The sequence below is a fragment of the Leptonotus elevatus genome, chromosome 10 (genome assembly GCF_054856555.1).
Source record: "Leptonotus elevatus isolate MCC_2025b chromosome 10, RoL_Lele_1.0, whole genome shotgun sequence".
Taxonomy (NCBI): Eukaryota; Metazoa; Chordata; class Actinopteri; order Syngnathiformes; family Syngnathidae; genus Leptonotus; species Leptonotus elevatus.
Window position 1 is genome coordinate 15,902,991 of NC_141248.1, and position 21,440 is coordinate 15,924,430.

The following is a 21,440-nucleotide window of genomic DNA, read 5'->3' on the forward strand; positions in this document are numbered from 1 at the left end:
GTGTGTGTTTTTTTAAAGTCAGATATAACAGGCAGCATGTTGCTTTGTGCTAGAATGGCTGCGTTAGAGCGCCTCGTTGTTGCAACATGGAAATGACCAGTGATGGGTTGGATGTATTCCAACCACCGGAGGCGTTTTGCAGATATAGAAGCAGATATATATTTAAATATGATCATGTTTAGGCATAAATTGCAGCAAAAACTACGAGTTGCCAAATCCTCTTCAAGTTGTCAGTTGAATGTGTCCCAAATTGACACTTCTAGATGTTTTATGACAACATAAAAATAATATGTTCACCTGTTGTCTGATAATAAAAGCCTTTTCTTTCCTTGCCCTGGTCTTGAGCATCACATTTTTTTTTTTACCTGTCGGAGGCCTGTCACATCCATTAATGAGCCTCAGATTGAGCCTCAAAGTCACCTTCGCGATACACAATGCCGCCATTCAGGAGCATTGCTGGCTTCTCAGCAACATCAATACCAATATGAGTCTCAATTACATGTTCTTTGTTGTTTACGATTAAGGAACATTCATAGGGTAGACTCTATCCCGTGAAACCTCGCTCTGAAGTGCAACTCTTAAAAAAAACGTTTTTGGTTGAATTCACACCTTTCTTACTTTGTTAAATTCATACAGATTTTGTATTAGATCTCATCACCTAATGGTTAGGGTATTATAAGTTCAAGTTATGTGAGGTAAGAGGCTGCCGGCAGGTGTAGAATGAGCTGTGCACAAAAAAGAAAAATAAGTTGCAGTATCCAAAGCAATGAGCTGTTGTCAAAAGTTAGTGTTGCCACAAAAAAAATGTCCACAATAAAAAATATAAAAAAATGCGGTGCATCCTATCAGCGCTGATTCAGAACTGCACTGTTGGGTCCCCTTTAAACCGAAAAGGAAGATTAGCTGACTTGAGCAAATCTTTGGCATCTTCCTGTTGTACAGCCACTAAGTCACTTTGTGCGACAAGGTGGGTGTTGTTTGTGATCTTCAAATCTTGCCAAGTTCAGCTTTTAAGACTTCTGGCGTATCAACGGCAGAATACATTTAGCGCAAGCATCAGGAAGATGGAGTATTAGGGTCTGTGTGTGTCTATAAACAATGAGCTGTCTGATCTTTTTTTTTATTGGGCAATTATGTCAAAGATTGATGGCTACGGTGTCATAAAATAGAGCATGCCTTTTTTGTTAATTTGATTGCCATACAATTGATTTCCTGTTTGATTTATATGACAAAAGGTAGAGGAGCAAAAGTCAAACCTTCTCCCATACAACAGTAAATAAAGTTCCAAGGTGATGAAGTCTCTCGTGTTGCGGAGTGTCATGGAAACTGACCTCGGGAGTCATCTATGTTGTGTCTTTCAGCTGGGGGACCCAAGGGGATTTCACCACCACGCACCCTCTGCCTGCCGTCAAGGTGAAACTGTTCACAGAAAGCACCGGCGTGTTGGCACTGGAGGACAAAGAGCTGGGCAGGGTAACACGTTTGTTTCTCTTCAAACAAAACATTCATTCAAATCGTGGACAAAAGATGCTTGTTTTTGCTGTCTTCTGTCAACTTTAATCATGTCCGAAAGCTCAGTATGCGTTTACCAGACATGCATTACAACACTGTACATATTGTAAATTAGGGGTTCTCCAAATTTTTGGATGCAGAGATAACACTCAGGTGATTTATTTGTATTTATTTTTTACAAGGATGCCCTTATACCATGACGAGCATGTGTATCACTAAATGCTGTGTAGGAATTTCAACGTTTTTTTTTTTTAAGTATGTTACAATAATACATTTGTTTATTCTTAGAGAGGTAAGAATTATAACATTCTAAGAATCAAGTCATAATTTGTAAGTAATTTTTTAAAATTTTTACTACAAGACAATTTTTTTTTCCAACACTATATTTCCAAGATGACGTTCTAACAATATTATGTATTATAGTCAACGTTAATCGAAGGAAGAAAAGTCACATTTTAATAAGAGAATATTAAAAATATGCCTTTATTTCTGTAAGAAAATTATTTTTGTTAAAAAAAAGGCACATCATTTTCCATATCGCTGGCGTCAAATATTGTATCTCCAAAATTGTATCCATAATTAATTTGATAACTTCATTATTTTTCATGTACAATAAATACCTTTAAAAACACATTAATTGCCATTAATTGATCATGAAAAATAATGACGTTATCACATTAATTATAGACAAAATATTATCTTCTGAACTGCTGAAAATGGCTAAATGAGTCAAGTATCGCTTTAATGAGCCAGCGATATGCATGTTTTAATATGATATACTCTTAAAATTGCTAGGTCAAAAATAACCCAATTTTGGTCAAAAATTGGACCGAGCTGCTGCTTGACCCAACTTTCTGGAATGTTTAGTACAAAACAACCCCCAAAAATGGTCTGTTTTTGTTTACAAAACCACCCAAGCCTGCAAACTCCCTTCATGCTAGGATGCTGTCACGGGCCAACAGTGAGAAATGTGTGAGATACAGTTTATATAAGCCACCAAAAGGTACCACAAGTACTATAAAGCAGTAAAGTAGGTTGTCCAAGGTCGTACTAGCATTGACACGGATGCTCTTGTGCTTCTTTCAAGCCTCCATACCTATCTTTGAAGGGTAAATTAGTATATAGTGGTCCTTTGGGGAAGGTAGCAATGTGGTGATATATTGGCGATTACTCTTCGTTCCCAGAAGTAGGGGTGACCTTGGCTGTAACAAGGCCTTGTGATCTCCCACTGCAGCAGCACTGGCAGGAAGTCAGACTTCCTCAAAGCTCTTTAATGCACCAAAGAGAGATTAGACAGAGGCAGCGTGAAGCATTGGCCTGTTTCTCTGCCTCCGTTCCTTTTATTCGTTCACTAGTCAAACGCTCGCGCCGTCAGAAAACCACGCACAAAATAAATCATTCACCTCTTGGTTTTTGATTTGCTTGAAATGCAGGTTGTCCTCCATCCGACTCCCAACAGCCCCAAGCAGTCTGAGCTCCATAAAATGGCCTTGACCAAAGCTTGCCCCGATCAAAACCTCGGGATCAAACTGGCCATTCGCATGGACAAACCTCAAAACATGAAACACTGCGGGTAAGTAAGCAGCTGGCTGGCTGCTTGTGGGCCTGTTTCTTCTCCATGCCTTTTTGGTAGACTTCTCAGTTCTTTGGTCTCCTTTCTAATCACGTACTGCGGAAAAATAATGGGAAGTACACAGCACCCTCTGGTGGACACCAACTTGCTTTTTTTATTTTAATATCAGTTCAACAATGTGCTGCAAAGTCAGCACTTTGGTTCGAAAAACATCTTTTAATGAGACCCTCCTTTTCCTTTTGTGTCTTTGTGTGTCCTGAATGTTTTGGCAGGTATCTGTGGGCTTTTGGGAAGAATGTCTGGAAGCGCTGGAAGAAACGTTTCTTTGTTCTTGTGCAAGTGAGTTTTTCTTTATATTGTTAACCTCGGGACGATTAAAACATTTTTTTTAAAGAAAAATAAAGTTTGTACTTTTTTCCCCATCCAACTTTTTCACATAATACCCCAAAAAATTCTCATTGTTTCATTTGTCTTTTAAAATTCAAGCTTGTCCTTGTGAAATTATGACTTTGTTCACACATTTTATCAAAAAAATATATAAAATATATTGCTTTTTTTTTGTAATATCACAATTTTTCCCTCTGTCAAATTATGACATACTACTACAAATTTGTTCTGATAATGTGACTTTCTTATAATACAATTTATTTTAGTAATATAACGTTTTTCTTCATAAAATGACAACTTTTTCCTGTTATACAAGTGCTTATAGTATGACTTTGCCCACATAAAATTACAAATTTTTCCATAGTTTTAGTAGTAGAAGTAGTAATAATAATAATAATAATAATAATAATAATGATAATAATTTTGCAACCTTACTCCTGTAAAATTACAGTTTTCCTTTGAATAATATAACACATGCACAATTTAATGAGAGCCAAACTGTTTATATAGCTACAGGTCGTTCTCAATATATTAGAATTTATTTCAGTAGTTCACTTTCTATATAGATACATTAACTACACAGCTAACACATTTTTAGAAGGCTGATTCCTACCTCATTTTATTTTTAAAATAATTCTTAATTTAAATATTTTTGTGAGCGTATATTCTATTTTCTTGAGATATTGTAACACCAAAATAAAAATAAAAATAAATAAATCATAAATTATCATCTTGTATGTAGTGAATCTGTTTACAAAATGCACTTTTTAAAATTGTAATACAAAAATAAATGAAGCCTACCATGATATTCAAATTTATTGAGATGCACTTTTTTTTTTCCATTTACAAAGACAACAAAGGTACTTTTTGTTTAAATAAACTAGTGTTCTCGCGATACCGTTACCAATACTGCATTAAAACAGTGGTATCGGCATCGACAAGTATTAACAAGTAACATGCCGATACCATTATTTCCTACGCTAATGTAAGACTTTGGATGCAGCATCTTGTGTCTTGCTTGTGCACAACATTCACTGATGTGTGACATGTTCACTGCATGCCGAGTCAAGATATCCTATTGGCCCTTTAATGCTCTGATCCAATGGCAGGGCAGCTTTTTCATGTTGAAAAAAAAAACTGGTATCGGTACGGCAAAACTGGGTATTGGAATCTATATCGGGGGCTAAAAAATGGTATTGGAACAACACCAAAATAAACTGTGGACTTCTGCATCGTTATGAGGTGTTGTATTGCATTGTCTCTTTCGTGTAGCAAAATATGGTATCAAAATAATCAAACTACACTCAAAATCTTGGGTCACTAAAATATTGTTTTAGTTTAACTTTTTTTTTTTTTTAAGGCAGAGAAATAAATAGGACATACTTTGTAGGCATTAGCATTGACATTTAAATTTTGCGATTGGCTGGCAACCAGTTCAGGGTGTACCCCGCCTACTGCCCGAAGCCAGCTGGGATAGGCTCCAGCAACCCCCGCGACCTTTGTGAGGACAAGTGGTACAGAAAATGGATGGATGGATGGATGGATTTAAATTTTGTGCATTTATTTCATTCAAGTAAAAAAAAAACATTCATACAAAATTTAGAGCTTAAACTAAATGCAGTACAGGAGAAAAGTGGAATAGACTTTTACACTGAAAACACCTTTATCAATCCATCCATTTGTCTCTAAGAATCATTTTTCCATGTGTGAATGTAATTGCAAAAATTATTATTATTATTTTTTTTTTTCAAGTGACATCTCCCGCTTTGTTTCTAGGTGAGTCAGTACACATTCGCCATGTGCAGCTACAGAGAGAAGAAGTCAGAACCACAAGAGCTTCTCCAGCTGGACGGCTACACTGTGGACTACAGTGACCCGCAGCCAGGTGAGTTGCCATCAATTCCAAAAAGTTGATAGATTGTAATTGGGAAGCAAGTCTGAATTGTTGCTGCGGTGTCAGGCTTGGATGGCGGAAGGGCTTTCTTCAACGCAGTGAAGGAGGGCGACACTGTGATCTTCGCCAGCGATGACGAGCAAGACCGCATCCTGTGGGTCCAGGCCATGTATCGCGCCACCGGCCAGTCCCACAAGCCCGTCCCTCCCACTCAGGTCCAGAAACTTAACTCCAAAGGGGGCGCCTCGGCCCAAATGGACGCTCCCATCTCTCAGTTCTGTAAGTAGGCCGAAGCGCGTCACGCTGATGTAGGCCGTAGCTAGTTTCCATCCACGACGCAGTGACGGCTCATGAATGTCTCTCACGCTCATGCGCTCCGCACCTGCGCTCACAAACGTGCTGGTAGAACTAACACACAAGCACGCACACACACACATCCACACCTCTCACGGTTTGGACCAGCACTCATTCACTCCGCCCACTCCCAAAGGTGCCAACCCAACAGGCTATCATCAGGCTAGCATCAGCTAGCAACCAACTTAGGAAAGATGTGATCATAGTTGTGTGAAAGCACAGCAACCACCTGACATGAGATCTGAACATTCAAGCCTGCTGGGGTGGAATTCAAGCTGACATCAGCATGTCTTGCTCAGGTTCCAAACCGTAGGCATGTTATATTCACTGAACGGTGGCCAGATGTGTTTGATACAGTATACCGCTACACTCTTAAGCACACCACGTCAGGTAGAAAAGTGAAGGTAAGACTGCCTGCAGTCGTGTGGCATCTGTCTCATGTTTCCCCAAATCGCGCATTTAAAGGAAAATCCACATTTACTGCAAATTGGATTCATTATAACAAATATAGTCGTGTGTTCTCAATTGGCTAAACAATTGTAATAATAGTGCATTTCCCGCTAAGTAATAGATCCTGCTATTCAGAATGAAATAAGGATTTTCAGTGTGCATCTTTTCAGCATATTGTGTAGAGTTAATGTTTCATAAGGCAACAAAATTAATTCACAATAATAAATTGGCTCAGCTCCTCCGAACCCTATCACATAAATTCTATGTTGTTTCTCCATTGGTTTATTTGTCCAGTATGTGATCGTTCTTGTGGTTAGTTGACTCCTCCGACGCCAGCCGTCGCCATTCAAAGCCTCGCCACGGTGACGCGACCTCACCGATCCCTCGACCCCCTCCCCTGAAACATTGTGGCACACTGCGCAAACATGTTTCACCCCCCCTGGTGGTCTTGAATGGCACTGGGATCATAACGTACATCGCCCTCCTGACTCCGCTGCAGTGCTGAACAACAGTCCTGGGAAGGTTCCGATTTGGACTTGTGAAATGAAATTCTTTATTATTAGGAGTAAGCACTTGGGATAGGCTATCCTAGCAATGTAAGGAGTAGTCACAAATACTTTGTAAAACAAGGTCGTAGACAGTAGTGAAATAAAAAAATAAAAATAAAGCAAGTAAAGCAACAACAGAACTTCAACAAAACAAGAACAAAAAAATATTTTTGTTAAAATCATTTTACATTTAATGCAATACTCTGTCATTTTACTACTGTAGAAGTTGTTCACATGAGAGATACAAAATGGTTTCAAAGGATAAGTGCAGTACAGTGGGTATAAAAAGTCTACACACCCCTGTTCAAAGGCCTTGTTTTTATGATATTTAAAAAAAAAAATGACACCAAGATGAGTTCAAAGTTATTTCAAAACGTTTCCCATCATTCATGTGACATCTAACCTGTACAATTCAACTGAATACAAATAAAGATAGAGAAGGCAAAGTTCAGAAGTAACAAATGCAATACTGTGGTTGCACAAGTGTGCACACCCTCTTGTAACTGGGGATGTGACTGCTGTTCTAGTAGGCTCTTAGTGGGTTTTCGAAGAAGACTTAAAAAGCAATTCGAAGAGGATGTTCTCATGCCAGTTTGAACCTGTTTTCTTTTTAAACGAGGAAATAAGAAAGACTGAAGCAGAAAACCTTAAAGGGGATTCTTTAGTTTGAAATCCTTTGCAGTAACTGTCTGCACACATTTCAGATCTACCAAAAAGCATGTTTGCAACATTTTCTGTTATGCTTTTGAAAACAATGGAGGATTCCCTTTAGGGGCTGTTTACACAACGCTGCTTTTAAATGAAGAAGGGTAAAACAAGTATCCTTGCGGCTGTTAATTACGCAAAAACTGTGTTTTGCAGCATGAAATATTTGAAAACATGTCTCAAAGGGAATTTTGTATACTTTCACTCGTATAAAGGAGTTCAGAATGAATCATTTATTTACATGGCAAAACAATACAAAAATACATCAGAGATGTTGATTATGAAACGTATTACTGCATGTGGATCACGATAGACGTGTTCTGCTAGTCAAACTTAGGTCGCTCTGACCAACCAATCAAAGGACAGGAAAATGTTGTGTTGAAAATGGGCTGTTGTTAGCCTGCACAACAGATTAAGCTAACATGGCAACAAAAGAAAATCTATCATCCACGTACATTTACTGAAATCAGTGCAGGAAAGAGAAATAAAAAATAATAGCTTGTTGCTTTTGAAAGTGTTTAGAAAATACCAGATATAAACATAGTAGCACCTCTTAAACTCCTATGACCTTTCCACGACCTCCTCCTCTTGACAGGTACGTGTTGTCACGTGTAAAAAAAGTGGGCGGTACCTAATCAGTAGCTCTCCACTCGTTAAGTACTGGCCTAAAAATGGACAACAAAACACTACAGCGGAGTGACGAGTATGCTAACCGCTTTCTTCCTCTCTATCTCTGTCTGCCTCGTTTGCTCTTGAGTCCACTTCAGCGTCTTTGTCACACGTCGTCCTCACATGTACTCACAAGCCACGAGGTCTCGTGTCGGTAGCGGTTGTTGTTTTGTTGTTGTTGTTGTTGTTGTTGTTGTTGTTTTTCTTCTCAGTTGTGTTTTCTTCTTCATGCTTTGCCTGTCTACCCTTCTTCAGTAATGCCGCTAGCTGCTCGGTCAGTCAGGGTCTTTCGTGATTGCTCTCCTTCAGCCTTGTTGCTAGTCTTTATGTTATTCTGGTTTGTCCCTTCTTACCCTGCTGTCTTCTAGCTGGACTCAAGGGTAAGTGCTTCCCTGTAGCCGGCACAGCTCAGATAATCCCCGCCGATTATCTGACAAATGCAACGCTCTTTCTTTCTGCCCCTCTCTCTCTATCTTTCTCTCTTCTTCCTGCTCTTTCTCCTCCCTCTGCTCCTTCTTCATGTCTCGCTTCATGTCTTTAGATCTTAGTTGAGAACTTCTTCCTTTTTTTTTCTCTCCCTTTTTGACAACCTCCACTTGAGGATTCAAATTATAGAAGCATCCATTCGTGCCAGTATAGGATGCATGTCTTTATTCTTAGAACGTTTTTATTTTTATTTTTATTTTTTTTGGCTTAGTATTTGGTTAAAGTGGATATGATAGTTGTTCCTGCATAATTGCCTTCTCTCTTTGCTCACATTGGTAACCCGATCCCTCAAGAGTAAAGCAATGTGATGACTAGAATGAAGACGGATTGGCCTGAAATCTGAAATATTTCACATGCATTATTAATGAGAAGTTAAAGAGCTGGAAACAAATCTTTAATATTAGATTGATGGAACATGTATAATTCATTTGATGTAAGGTAGAGAGTGGACTCAATGTGTGACATTGCTGACGTGCTTTACTATAGAGGGCTCAATTTGCTCATAGACGTTTATGTTTTGCTTCTTCTTGCCTTGACGAGAGTTGGCAAATATGTATGCGGAGTATTCTGAATGCCAAAGACAAGGAGTAGCTAATGCCGCCCCTTCTTACGATGAAATACTCCGGAACTCCCCATTGCCCCCCCCCCCCCTTCTCCCCACTCCTCCTGCAGTAGACGGGCGTGTAGACATCGAGGCAAGTCCAGTGGTCCACCTCCAGAAAGCCGAGATCCTTTATAGCATTTGGTTTGCCTGAATAGGAGGACACTTCTGTTTGTGTCCATTAGTTTCTTGTCAATACAGGAGGTTCCATTCATCCCCCCCCCCTCCCCCTCTTCCCCCATCTCCCAGCGAATGATACAGTTCTGCCTATGTTGGCTTCATGCTATTTACCCATACTTGCACCAAACTGCTACCCTGTTAGAGTTCTTTGGTAGTGACATGCCTGTTAGTCTGCTCGGTAGATGACCATGAACACACTGCAACACATTCAAGTATTGTCAACTTGCAAATGCGTAGAGAGAGAAAGAGAATTCAAAAGGGAATGCAATTCAAAAGATCAAATCTCCAAACGGGGCTGCATGACGTTTGTAAAATTCACACGGTTCGTCCTCCGAGCATGTGCTCATGTTATTGCAAACATACTCGCTGTTTTTGCTGGAATTGTGCCGAGGTGTTGAGCGAGCCCAGTGCACTTACTCGTTATGTCCTCACTTATTCCAAACAAAGGACATAAAGGCCAGACACCTTCTGCTCACACTTTTTGAATGTTGTCTCACTCGCCCAACAGCCTTGCAATATTGCCTCTTGTTAACTGGGCCATCAGTAACTCTTTCCTTGTGGTCTTCCTTTTCCCTCTATTTCGTCTTATTGTCCACTTCCCGGTTGTCTTTTCAACCCTAATTTTTCTCCAGTGTCTCCCCCCATCCTCACTTTGTGTTGTCACACTCCATGTGTCCTCTCCTTTCACATGAGCTCACTTGTCCTAACACTCGCAGCTTTTTCCTCCTCAGATTAAATCCTAATTGCAACCTTCTGTAATTTCCTTCGCTAGAGAGTATCTCAGAATGCCAATTGCATTGCACTCTGTCCCCCTTCAGCCTTATCCCGCTCGGAGGTTGACAGATGTCACCTGGTCTCTCTCCAAGCCCAGCCCGAACCCCAAAATCAGGCCTGCGCATTCCACCCCCACGCCCTTCCCGAGCCATCATCACCTTGTCTGTGTGTCACGGACCTGACACCTGTCACTCACACAGAGGACATGACCACATCACCTATATGCGCTCACAGTCACTTCATTGAGTATACCTGCGCAATCTAATGAGATCAGATAAGAGCTGTTGCCATGCATGTAAGATGAAGACGAGCAAGGCTAAGCTATCAAATTAGCATCAAATTGCATGAGGATTGTAAAATAAGATGGTATGTATGGCGTCTCACCCAATGTCAGCTGGGAAAGGCTCCAGCTCGCCCGCGACTTAAACGACGGGATGGAGATGAATGTATCCTGAGAAATTAAGGATAACAACAAAAAAAAAAGACAACAATACGTACCAAAGTTGAATGGGTTCTTTCTTGGACCATGCACACAAAGTTTTGTGGAAATTGCCCGTATTGTTTTCATTGTTTCATATTAATTCACTTTTTAATTGGCAAGCTACTTCCTGATTCATAAGGAAAACATTTCCAAGACATTAAGAATGAATATAATTTTTTTTTTCCTTCATTTTTTACATTCTCGAGTGGGCTGCTCCTTAAATGACTCAAATGGTGAAAACTGAAAACTCAGTTCTTGTTCCACATGTTTATATGCCCTCCTGCTCATACCCGCATTAGGTGAGGTATGTTGTTATTCGTGTTTTTTGTTTTTTTGTTGTTGTAGTTTTTCACACTATTACAGATAGGTACAGTTCATACATGCGAAAATATGCACATCGTCATTAATCCCTCCGTAAAAAAAAAAAATGCAAATTAGAACAATATAAATTCATCATTGTTTTCAAATGATCCTAATTCAAAATTAAATTGAGCTTTTTGATTTTAAATTACCTTAACCATTTTTCCCAACAAGTCTCAAACCAACCTCGATTCTGATTTACAAATGCTGTTAGGGCTTTAGTTATTATATCTCATGTTTACAAATTAGGGATATCATGTGACAACGATTTTTTTCGTTATAGTTTTTAGCTTGTAATCAGTAAAAAAATTATCTTTTCTACTCCAATCCTGAGGTAGACATCCAAAAATAAACAGTTTTCATTACAAATGGAAAGAAACATTTAAAAATGTCTCGTAGTGCTCCATGAACTTCCTTTCAGTACGGTCTAATGAGTGGGCAGTTCCATAGTATATAAAAAATTATTTGCACTTTGAGATTATTCGTGTTTTTTTATTATTTTTGATCCAGCCCTTGTATTTGAACTCATTCGATTGTCCAAATACACCGAATGTTGTGCTGTGATCTTTCACAGACATTAGAGCACAAGGAATGTCGCAGGATTTCATGATAAGATCAGTTGAATGCTCAGTCATCAGCCATGTTCATTTCAGTTTTCCTCAAAAAAATCTCCTCATTGACTTTGACACTGAGGAGATTGATAGCAAAACTCAAATCCAGAGACACCTTCGATATAGCCAAGCACTTCTATCGCACACGACTGGGAGGCAAACAACTATAAGGAATGGCAGAATCTATTGATGACATTGATAGGAAATATTTTTTTAAGGACACCCTGTAAACCATTAAGGATTGTGACGCTGCAAAAAAAAACCGTGCATGCATATACGAGGGAAGCGCCTGTCGCTCCTAGCGTAGCTTGAGCTCTCCCACTGATAACGTCAGATCTCTTTACGCTGTCTGACACAATGCAAGTTGACAATGTAAGCTGTTAATGTTTATAATTTGCCCTTCGAAGAACCCCCTCCCCTTCACCAGCAACAAAAACTAAAATATTCCCCGACGTTTGTGTGTTATGACCAAGACTAAGCGTGCGCCTCACTGACATCCTCTCCTCTGAACCGTGTGCTTCTTCCTGTGCTGTTGGCTGGATAGATGCTGACAGAGCTCAGAAACACGGCATGGATGAGTTTATCTCGGCTAACCCCTGTAGCTTTGACCACGCCTCGCTTTTTGAGATGGTGCAGCGGCTCACCTTGGACCACAGGCTCAACGACACCTTCTGCTGCTTGGTGAGCTCCTCGCCCGGTTTACTTGCACCGCGGGTTACTGACTGCCCCTTTGTGCCACGCAGGGATGGTTCAGCCCGGGCCAGGTCTTTGTTTTGGACGAATACTGTGCCAGGAACGGCGTCCGGGGTTGCCACAGGCATCTGTGTTACCTGCGCGACCTGCTGGAAAGGGCGGAGAGTGGCGCCATTATTGACCCCACTCTTCTGCACTACAGCTTTGCGTTTTGTGCCTCCCACGTGCACGGGAACAGGTGTGCACAAACCTCTGTTTTTCAATGTTGCACTTCTTTCCAGGGACACAGTTTGCAAAAAAAAAAAAACTGTTGTGAACATGCTATATCACTAGATTGGGGAAGCATTCATGGCATCATTTATTTTATGTTTTTACACATCGATTATTATTTTGTGTGTGTTTGATTTTAATGTTGTCCTTGTATTTTGATTTATGCATTGACTATATTGACAGGACTGTAACGTGTTTTTGTGGGCTTTTGTGACACCTTTTTGCAGCCTATAAGCCAAGCTTCTTTTCCAGTGAGCCCTTTTCACACTGCACTTAGCAGGGCGCAGCAAACCAATTCATTGTGTATGGGGTGAGGGGCAGGCAACACTAAATAGACGTCCTCTAATAGGAGAGGGCGAGCGGAGTGGTTTAGTGCTATTTTGGCAAACTTACAGCATTGACAGGTAACGGCATGAGGACAATAGAGGAAGCCTTAATACAGTGTTCCCTCACTTTTTTGCGGGTGGGCGTGAAACGTATCACCCGTGAAAAGTGAGGGAACACCCGATAGGCGAATTTCCGTGAGGTAGAGGTCATTAAAAAAAATAAAAATTTTAATTCCCCCTTCAATAACCGCTAATACTGTCGATTACCTTAATGAGCTCTTCTTGCGGACATGAGGGGGATGACTCTTTTGTGATTAAGGTTAAGTTTACCTTCTGGTAGACTGCTATGTTATTACTTCCAAATATGGGCATGCTTTCATCTTTACGTGCTACCACGCAACCCGAGTGCAGTGTGAAAAGGACCCACCCTTTAACCTAAATATTAATAATAATTAACCATTATATATATATAATAATAAATCGATCACACTTTCCTCCGTAATATACATTTTCATTTTATCATGTGTTTATGTACTGTTTGTGACTGTATGAACACATAGAGTGTACGGTATATAAAGCAATTCAACCTAATCCTCCCCACCCACTTATCTGAGCAATGAACCATGTAATTGGTGAAGCAGCCATTATTATGAAGGAGTCCAACTGTATGATAATGAAGAACAATTACAATATTTTTTTGTGTAGAATAAGGGGATGTGTAATGATTATAATGGTATATTATTATTTTTAAAAAGGATTGTGATTTTCATTTTCTTCAAATCAAAAGGTCACAAGAGTTGAAATTTACATTTACAACATAATTCACCAACTTTCTCTTTCTACGATATGTCGGTAGTCAGTAAATAAAACGTCTTTTCCCCCCACAGTCCTCACAATCGCCTGCAGAAAAACACATTACAGCTCCATAAATACAGTCGCTGTGTTCGCTTTAAATTTATGTTGTTAACCATTTGCACATCTCCACGTGTTTCCTTGTTTTTTCTTTTGTGTTCTTTTCTTTCTCTCCTCTGTTGCCGTAGTTTCTTACTGTCCATATTATTCATCCTCCTATGCGTCCATTAAAGTCAGAGAGGGCCGCAGTTACTGGGGCCCGCTGGGCTACGAGGCCCTAATGAGCCCAAAGAGCTCCCAAAGGCCAAATCCTGACACGGGCTCTAAACGAGCGCACCTCATACTCAAGTTTAGAAAAAGAAAGGATTCCAAAGTCTCTCAAGAGCACAACAGGTGAGACATTGTCATCAGAGCCAGAAGTCGTACTCCAGTAAGAGTACTGTTAGTTGTATTATTCAAGTAAAAGAAATACCGAGTAACTAGAGAATAACATTAGTTATTTCTTCTTGTAATAGGGCATGAAGGTCAAAAAGACAAAAATATACAATAGGAATGTGCTATTTAAGATTACTCCCTACAATATCACTAATTGCAACTGAATTAAGTATTTAAATAAATACGAATGGAGGCAAATAGATACAAATAAATTGTGAGGGAAATGTAGCTCAGTGTAATAGAGTAGAAGTAGTGTTCCTTCTTAAGAAAAACACTCAAGTCAAATGTTGCATTAAAACTACTTTCAATAATACAATTTATATAATGTTATTTCATTGTAGCTGAGCAAATATAGTGCATTACTTCTCACCTCTGATGATCACGTTGTTCTAAGTTGAACCTCAAGTGAACTCTAGTTCAGCTGGAGAAGACCTGAGAGCTTTCATTTATTTATTTACACATAGCGTACGTGTTTATCTTTTGCCCTTCATACGCGTTTGTGTCGCCTTCGCAGGCCAGACGGGCTGAGCACCGTCAAAGTGGACGAGAAGGAACGATTTGAAGACATCAAAGAGCGGTTGCGTGTGATATTGGAAAACCAGATTGTAAATTTCAGGTGATGCGCACACTTAATACACGCGCGTTGCACTTTTCCGTCACTTTCAAATCAATATGAACATCTCTCCTCATCCCCTCCGTGTAGATATTGTTTCCCCTTTGGCCGCCCAGAAGGTGCACTAAAGGCTACTTTATCCTTGCTGGAGAGGGTTTGTACATATTTGAAATATAATTATGTGTACTACTATATACCTACTGACAGACATCAGCAAGTCACACGCTTGTCTTTAACTGTGACCCGTCAGGTCCTGATGAAGGACATTGTGACACCAGTCCCTCCAGAGGAAGTTAAAGGAGTCATCCGCAGATGTTTGGAGCAAGCTGCTAACCTCAACTACCAGCGGATTAAAGACTATGCTAAAATTGAAGGTAACCAAAATAACTTGGCTGTGCCGAAATATGACAGCAAATGTATACAGGATGGCATGTTAATTGAAGTAATTGTTTTTGGTGACACACTGAATTAAAAAGTAAAAAATCAGTACCATACTGTTTACGTTCATAGTTATCCAATTCAAATACATTATATGGCAGATTTTTTTTATTTATGCATTGTTCACTGAAGATTTGGAAACACTGACTTCCTACTTTTTTTATGTAGTTTCCACATTCATCTTAATCAACCGGAATATTTTAAATAAACAGAAATATAAAGTTAATTATGTTGAACAATGTGTTTTTGCATATTTTTCTTTAACTAAAGACAAAATACCAGAACGATTATGTTTGTTTTTTGTTTGAATAAACATAAAAGCATAATCCCATATTGAAGTATTGTTGGCTCAACTCAATAATTTTCTTTATGTGACGTTTAGTAAAGTGGCTTCCGTAACTTTGAGCTTCTTTGTGTTTGTTTAATGAGCTAAAATTGCATGTGTGAAACTTGATGTGGGGATGCAGAATATGCGCTTTTAGCCATATCTGCACCAAAATGTAAAAGTGTTTTTTCTTTGTGCGTACAGTTTGTTTTTATGTAGTTCTTTAAGGACCCGACTGATTAATTGTCTGACTGATTTAATCAGCAGGCGATATTAGCTACGTATTTTACAACTGGCAAAAATCGGCACGTTCCCCCCCACAGATTGTTTTTTCTTAAAAAATTTTGGGGTACATATTAACACATTACAAAATAAGACAGGCATTCAAACATTACCCCCTTAAAAATCTCTCTTGTAAAGTTAAACAGAAACTTAAGGTCAAAGTACTGGCAAAGAGTGCAACCCCAAAATCACCAAATGATTCCCAAGCGCGCCCCCCGCTGCTCACCGCTGCCTCAGGGGATGGATCAAATGCGGAGAAAATAATTTCACCCCACTTAGGTGTGTGTGACAATCAGTATGCACTTTAACTTTAAATGTCCTGCCTGTGATTCATGGCTTTGTAATTGTAAGCCTTGAGGGACCCAAAAAGCTGTTTAAAATAAATAAATAAATAAAATAAATAAATAAATACAAACTCATTATAGGCTATATTTTTTCATTTATTTTTTAATTATTCGGCCAATTAATTGGTTATCGGAATTTTATTCTGTCGACCTAAAAAAAAATCCATATTGGTCGGGCCCTAAGTTCTTCTATACTAAACAAACTGCCTGCTTGGCGCTGGTTAACATGAGCAAGAAAAGACAGCAAGATACTCTACTTGTCTTTACGCCCTCTTTTGTCCCGGATGATGTCTCGCTCTCTCTCTCTCTCTCTCTCTCTCTCGCTGTCTCTCTCTGCAATAATTCTCTCCTTTGTTTCAGGCCCGCTTTAGCTCTGTGCAGTTCTATAGCTCAAGTTGCCCTTTTGTGTAGAGGTGTGTGTGAGTAAAAATGCATTCAACTCCCCCAAAAAGCCCCGAAATCTGTCCAAGCTGATCTGTCGTGGCGACTCCTCGACAATGTGGACTTGGCGGTCCACTCTGAGTCACGGCTCCCAAAGGAATCACACTGTGTAGCCTCTACTAACCCCACCCCCGAACTCCTCTCAACCTTCCCTTAACACCCCCCCCCCCCGCCTTGAGATACCAGCAGCTGTCCCGTCACCTCTGTCTCCCGCTATCCTCCCTGCCGACTCTGCTTACTTCTCCTCTCCCACACGGTTGCTTTACGCTCTATCGGGTGACGTTTAGTAAAGTGGCTTCCGTAACTAAGAGATGCTGGGATTGATCGGCTACAAGCCAGCATCCGCCACTTTGCATGTGCTTTGAGACGTCATCTCGATTCACTCGCAGGCACTTTGCGTGGCATAAAACCGCAATGGCAATGACGTCATGTGTGGCAGCGACGGTAGTTGGGTGCTCGCGGTTGAAGACATTTGTCTATAAGTGCCCTGTGATTGGCTGAGGGTGTACCACAAATCTCATCCATAGTCAGCTGGTCCCAGCCCACCCACGACCCTAATGAGGATAAGTGCTATAGAAAATAAATGGAAGAATCTCACTGGACTGGTAGACGATATTGAGATAATTTAGCTTTAATTTAGCATGTTTTGCTTTTGCTAGGTATGGGAACACATAGTGATAGCTAGCATAAAATTTGAGCCAACGCTAGCTGTTAGGGATTGAACCAAATCAGTCGTCATCTAGTCAACGAGTTAAAAATAGTACTCTGCCTCGATGTTACTATCTTGAAGTTGGCTAGTCGCTAACGCTAACCACATTTTTTTGCGGCGTCTCGTCTTCCACTTGATTAATTTACATCTGCTGCGTCACTGAACTGTAACACTGTGGAGCAGAAAAAAATTCTTGCCAACAAGACGACGCAGTCTGAGAATATAAAAAATAAACTTGCTAGTCAATGAGTGTAGCTGTTAGCCTCGCTAGCCTGTTAGCCTTGCTAACTTGGCTATTCCCATCGCTGCTAGTCTAAAAATATTCATATCAGCGATACCACGGGACTGATGGCAAGGGGTGAAGTGAAACTTAACACAGTACGGCATGGCCATACTTTGCTGCAAGCGTCTTGAAACATTTTACCAAAAATTTGACCATTAGCACAGTTACTTGCAAACTAGTCTATCATCATATACAATACAGTCAGCATAATGGTGAGTTGTATTTTTTCATGAATCAGGTTTTATTTGCTTCTATGCTGATCCATTGAAATGTCTTTATTTGAAACTTTGACCCGACTTTAATCACTTTACAGTTGATAGTCGCTAGCCGCTACTAGCTAGCGATAAGTAACATGATGCTTTTATGAAAAAGGCAAGCAATTTTGTGCACAGAATATTTGTTTTATGTGTCAACTAATTAATATGAATATTATTTATATTGTAAATGAGTCAAATTAATTTTTAATTGAAGTGCATTTGTGCTTATGGACTATTACTAAGAACAGGAATTGAATCAGTAATTCTGCTTTCGCCAGTCTCTTTTATTTTATTTTTTACTACGCAAATATCTGGATTTTCTTCTATTTCAGAGTACTTTTGCCACCTAACAGCCCACATAATAGGGGCTCCCAGTAGCCTACTTAGCTTTCTCCAACCTGCTGGCAGCCCGCGCTACACCACTGCACACTGATGCTGTTTTATGCCTCGAAAAGAACTGCTTAGCGTGTGCTAAAAAGATATTAAGGAGACAGCCTTACTATCTTGCTCTGCTATGTCAGCTGACCTCCCGCTGTCCTCGTGAGGCGCCTCTTTTCTTACAATTACCCCGAGAACATTTGACTCGCAGTCTCACCCGGACAGCCGTCCTCCCATCAGCTTCCCGCCTCCAGCATTCCCTCGTCTGACCCCAGCCTCTTGCATGCCCCGATCCTTTTTTGTAGGGAAAAAGAGGGAAATGTTTGAGCACCCTGTCTTCTGCTTGGCGTCTCAAGTGATGGATTTAACCATCCGTGAGTACCTTCATCCAAAACCCTCCTCTCACCTCATACCCAGCTTGGCTTCCCCTCTCTTTGTCATGCTTATTTTTTTTTTTATTATTATTATCTGTGCCTTTATGTGTGAGACTGAGTGTCCAAAGAAGCAGTCGGGAGATCCGTGCAGCACCACAGAATCAGCCGGGGTCCATTTTGTTTTAATTAGAACCATCTGTTTGGGGTGGACATGAATGAGCAGTCTGGTTTGTGAGCTTCTTTCTGTTGGTTTCAATGCACATTCCTTTGACTTGAATGCATTTTTACATTGCTTACATTGATATCTCCTCCAGTCTTGTGGTCTGATCATGTGTCAGTGATGTGCCGTGCCCAACAGGTAGGCTTGGGACATTCGGGGTAGTCTTAATGGGACGACATGATAGGCTGTTTCCAATTGAAGCGCTTTAAACGTTGGCTTGTCCTAACTTGACCTTTGGCCAGTCGCTGCGTGTGTCCTGTCTGATCCTGCCAGATGTCTGTGCGTCTTACTGAGCTTTTTGTCCGTTTGTTGACAAGCATCTGATCACTTTCTTCATTCACAGGTTACGTTACAGCGTCTATGTTTCGATTCTGTGTTTGTGTCACGTCTGTTGCCCCGGAAACGAGCCCCTGAGATTATCAGATGGGGATGAAGAGCATCTTTTAAACGTCCCCCGTGTTAGTTTGAAAACAAGCTTAATTAAGCTTCTCTAATTGTAAACATCTGTCTATCTTCTCTCTCCTCTTTTTCGCGCTCAAGTTGAGAAAGGTCAAAAGGATCAGAAGGATCCAGGTGAACTCACGTTTAGTTCCTGGTTTAGACTCACACACTCACATTCACACATACCGTATATACCTACATACACGTGTATGTACCTGCATCTGTAAATGTTTTATATGTAAAACACATATAAAACAGGTAATGATCTTAACTGCACATATTTACACGTACAGTGGACCCCAGCTATTCGCGGGGATAGGAAAATAAGAATAAACTTCTTCAACAAGCATCACCCATGAAAAATTGTGGTAACTGGAAAAAAAATACAAAAACAGAAAATATATATATTTTTTAATATTGAGGGAAAAAATGTGAAAAAAAATCTGCAAAAATGCGGAGGTCCACTGTATGGTATATATGGTGTATACACACACACAAACAATATGTTCTATACATACCATACATGCATTTAATTACATATATTACCTCACATGCCCTCATACACTTACTTTATACCAGGAGTCACCAATTCTGGTCCTTGAGGGCCCCTACCCGGCAGGGTCGTTTTCAGGCTTCTTCAGAGCGTGCTGACAAGCTAATCATTTGAATCAGGTGTGTTGGAGGAGGAAAACATCTCAATCATGCAGGATAGGGGCTCTCAAGTACCGCAGTCGGTGGCCCCAGCTTTATACAATAGGATGAATAATATACACAAAATATATGCATGCATGCCTTGAGTGGTTAATTTCTCTGTAGCACGTCTTCCATAAAGTATATTATAAAAAATGATAATATACTGTACTATGTGCATGCTGTTAAGGAGCATCTTATTATGGACTGAACACTCAAAACTAACCCCAGCCGAACCAATTCTCATTTAAATGACTTCTCATTATACTGCTACTATTGGATTCCATATATACGTAATTCAGCTTTTAATAATGCAAAAATAAAGCCAAATAACAATGATTAGTGGTAAAACAGGGAAGTAATTTCCAAATCATTCAATTGTTTTTGTTGTTGTTTTCAGTGTAGCCACAACAAATATATCTGTGATTCTTCTTTAGATGAATTATTAATTTATGTATGCTAATATAATAAAGACAATTTGAACTGGAGGCTTTAGTGTTTGAAATTGGTTTTAGATATACACGAGATCTAGATGTGCATAATTAGGACATACCCCCTTGATTAATATACTATAAATTCTTACAGGGCTATTTACTAATACTGTAGTAGTAGTAGTAGTAGTCGTAGTATGTGTTTATGTGTCTGTTTTCATTTGAGTTAAATGTGTTCATTGAAAATGATGTGCATCATTCCGCTGTTTGAGTGTCATGCCATCCTAATGTTCAGCAATGGATAAGCACATGATTTCGAACTGTTAGCAACATACAAACCAACATAGAAAATGCTTCCATAAAGTAGATACTTTATGCTGTTAAAAAAAAAAAGACAAAGATCTTCTGATACGCCATTTTACATGATTTCTAATCCCATCTAGGCCTAATGATACTAATGCAATTTTCTTTTGCTATTTAGCCGAAACGGCTCCAAATCCAAATGCTTCTTCAATGCGACCGTTCCGTGTGCATTTTCTTTTATGTGACGTTCCACTTCCATCTGCGTGTCGACTTCACATGTCGCTTTATGTCCTGCAGCCCTACATGCACTGAAAATGAGAACACCCTGTTTTTTGGAAGACATATCACAGAGCAAGCGCATAGTTTATTGTTCTAAAAAAAAATAATAATAATCATCTTAGCCATTGAACCCTCATTCCCTCTCCTTTTTCCCTTGGTATCCTGTTCTGTGCTTGACTAACCACCTTTCCCTCGCCCTCCTTTTGTCTCAGAGAATGGAGGCCGCTTAGTCACCCCTGCCAAAAAGCTGGAGGAAACCATTCGCCTGGCGGAGTTAGTCATTGAGGTCCTTCAGCAGAACCAGGAGCATCACGCCGAGGTGGGTGATCAGACGCTCCTTCTCCAAGCACACAGAGTCTAATCGCACAACGCTTATCTCGCCGAGTGGGGGTCTTAGATGCAGTCTGCTATAAGTAAATATGCTTCCATCTACAGTATGTGCTGCTGCTGCTGCTTAAAAAAAAAAAAAAA

At 40.0% G+C, this 21,440-nt stretch overlaps 1 protein-coding gene across 11 annotated transcripts in view; it reads left to right on the top strand.

Annotated features, from left to right (window-relative positions):
• The window catches only part of cadpsb (Ca2+-dependent activator protein for secretion b), a 75,192-nt gene that overhangs the window by 32,892 nt on the left and 20,860 nt on the right, over nucleotides 1–21,440 (top strand). For 4 of the 11 annotated variants that reach the window (XM_086087504.1, XM_086087503.1, XM_086087496.1 and 1 more), the window contains exons 7-18: nucleotides 1,362–1,473; nucleotides 2,946–3,085; nucleotides 3,358–3,424; nucleotides 5,249–5,357; nucleotides 5,433–5,645; nucleotides 12,130–12,266; nucleotides 12,329–12,516; nucleotides 14,676–14,777; nucleotides 14,865–14,928; nucleotides 15,025–15,148; nucleotides 18,537–18,605; nucleotides 21,182–21,288. In XM_086087504.1, coding sequence (XP_085943630.1) covers nucleotides 1,362–1,473; nucleotides 2,946–3,085; nucleotides 3,358–3,424; nucleotides 5,249–5,357; nucleotides 5,433–5,645; nucleotides 12,130–12,266; nucleotides 12,329–12,516; nucleotides 14,676–14,777; nucleotides 14,865–14,928; nucleotides 15,025–15,148; nucleotides 18,537–18,605; nucleotides 21,182–21,288 — 1,432 coding nt within the window. Of the gene's footprint in view, nucleotides 1–1,361; nucleotides 1,474–2,945; nucleotides 3,086–3,357; nucleotides 3,425–5,248; nucleotides 5,358–5,432; nucleotides 5,646–12,129; nucleotides 12,267–12,328; nucleotides 12,517–13,963; nucleotides 14,120–14,675; nucleotides 14,778–14,864; nucleotides 14,929–15,024; nucleotides 15,149–18,536; nucleotides 18,606–19,365; nucleotides 19,399–21,181; nucleotides 21,289–21,440 lie in introns of all 11 variants that reach the window. The other 7 variants (XM_086087505.1, XM_086087502.1, XM_086087501.1 and 4 more) reach the window with 4 other exon arrangements.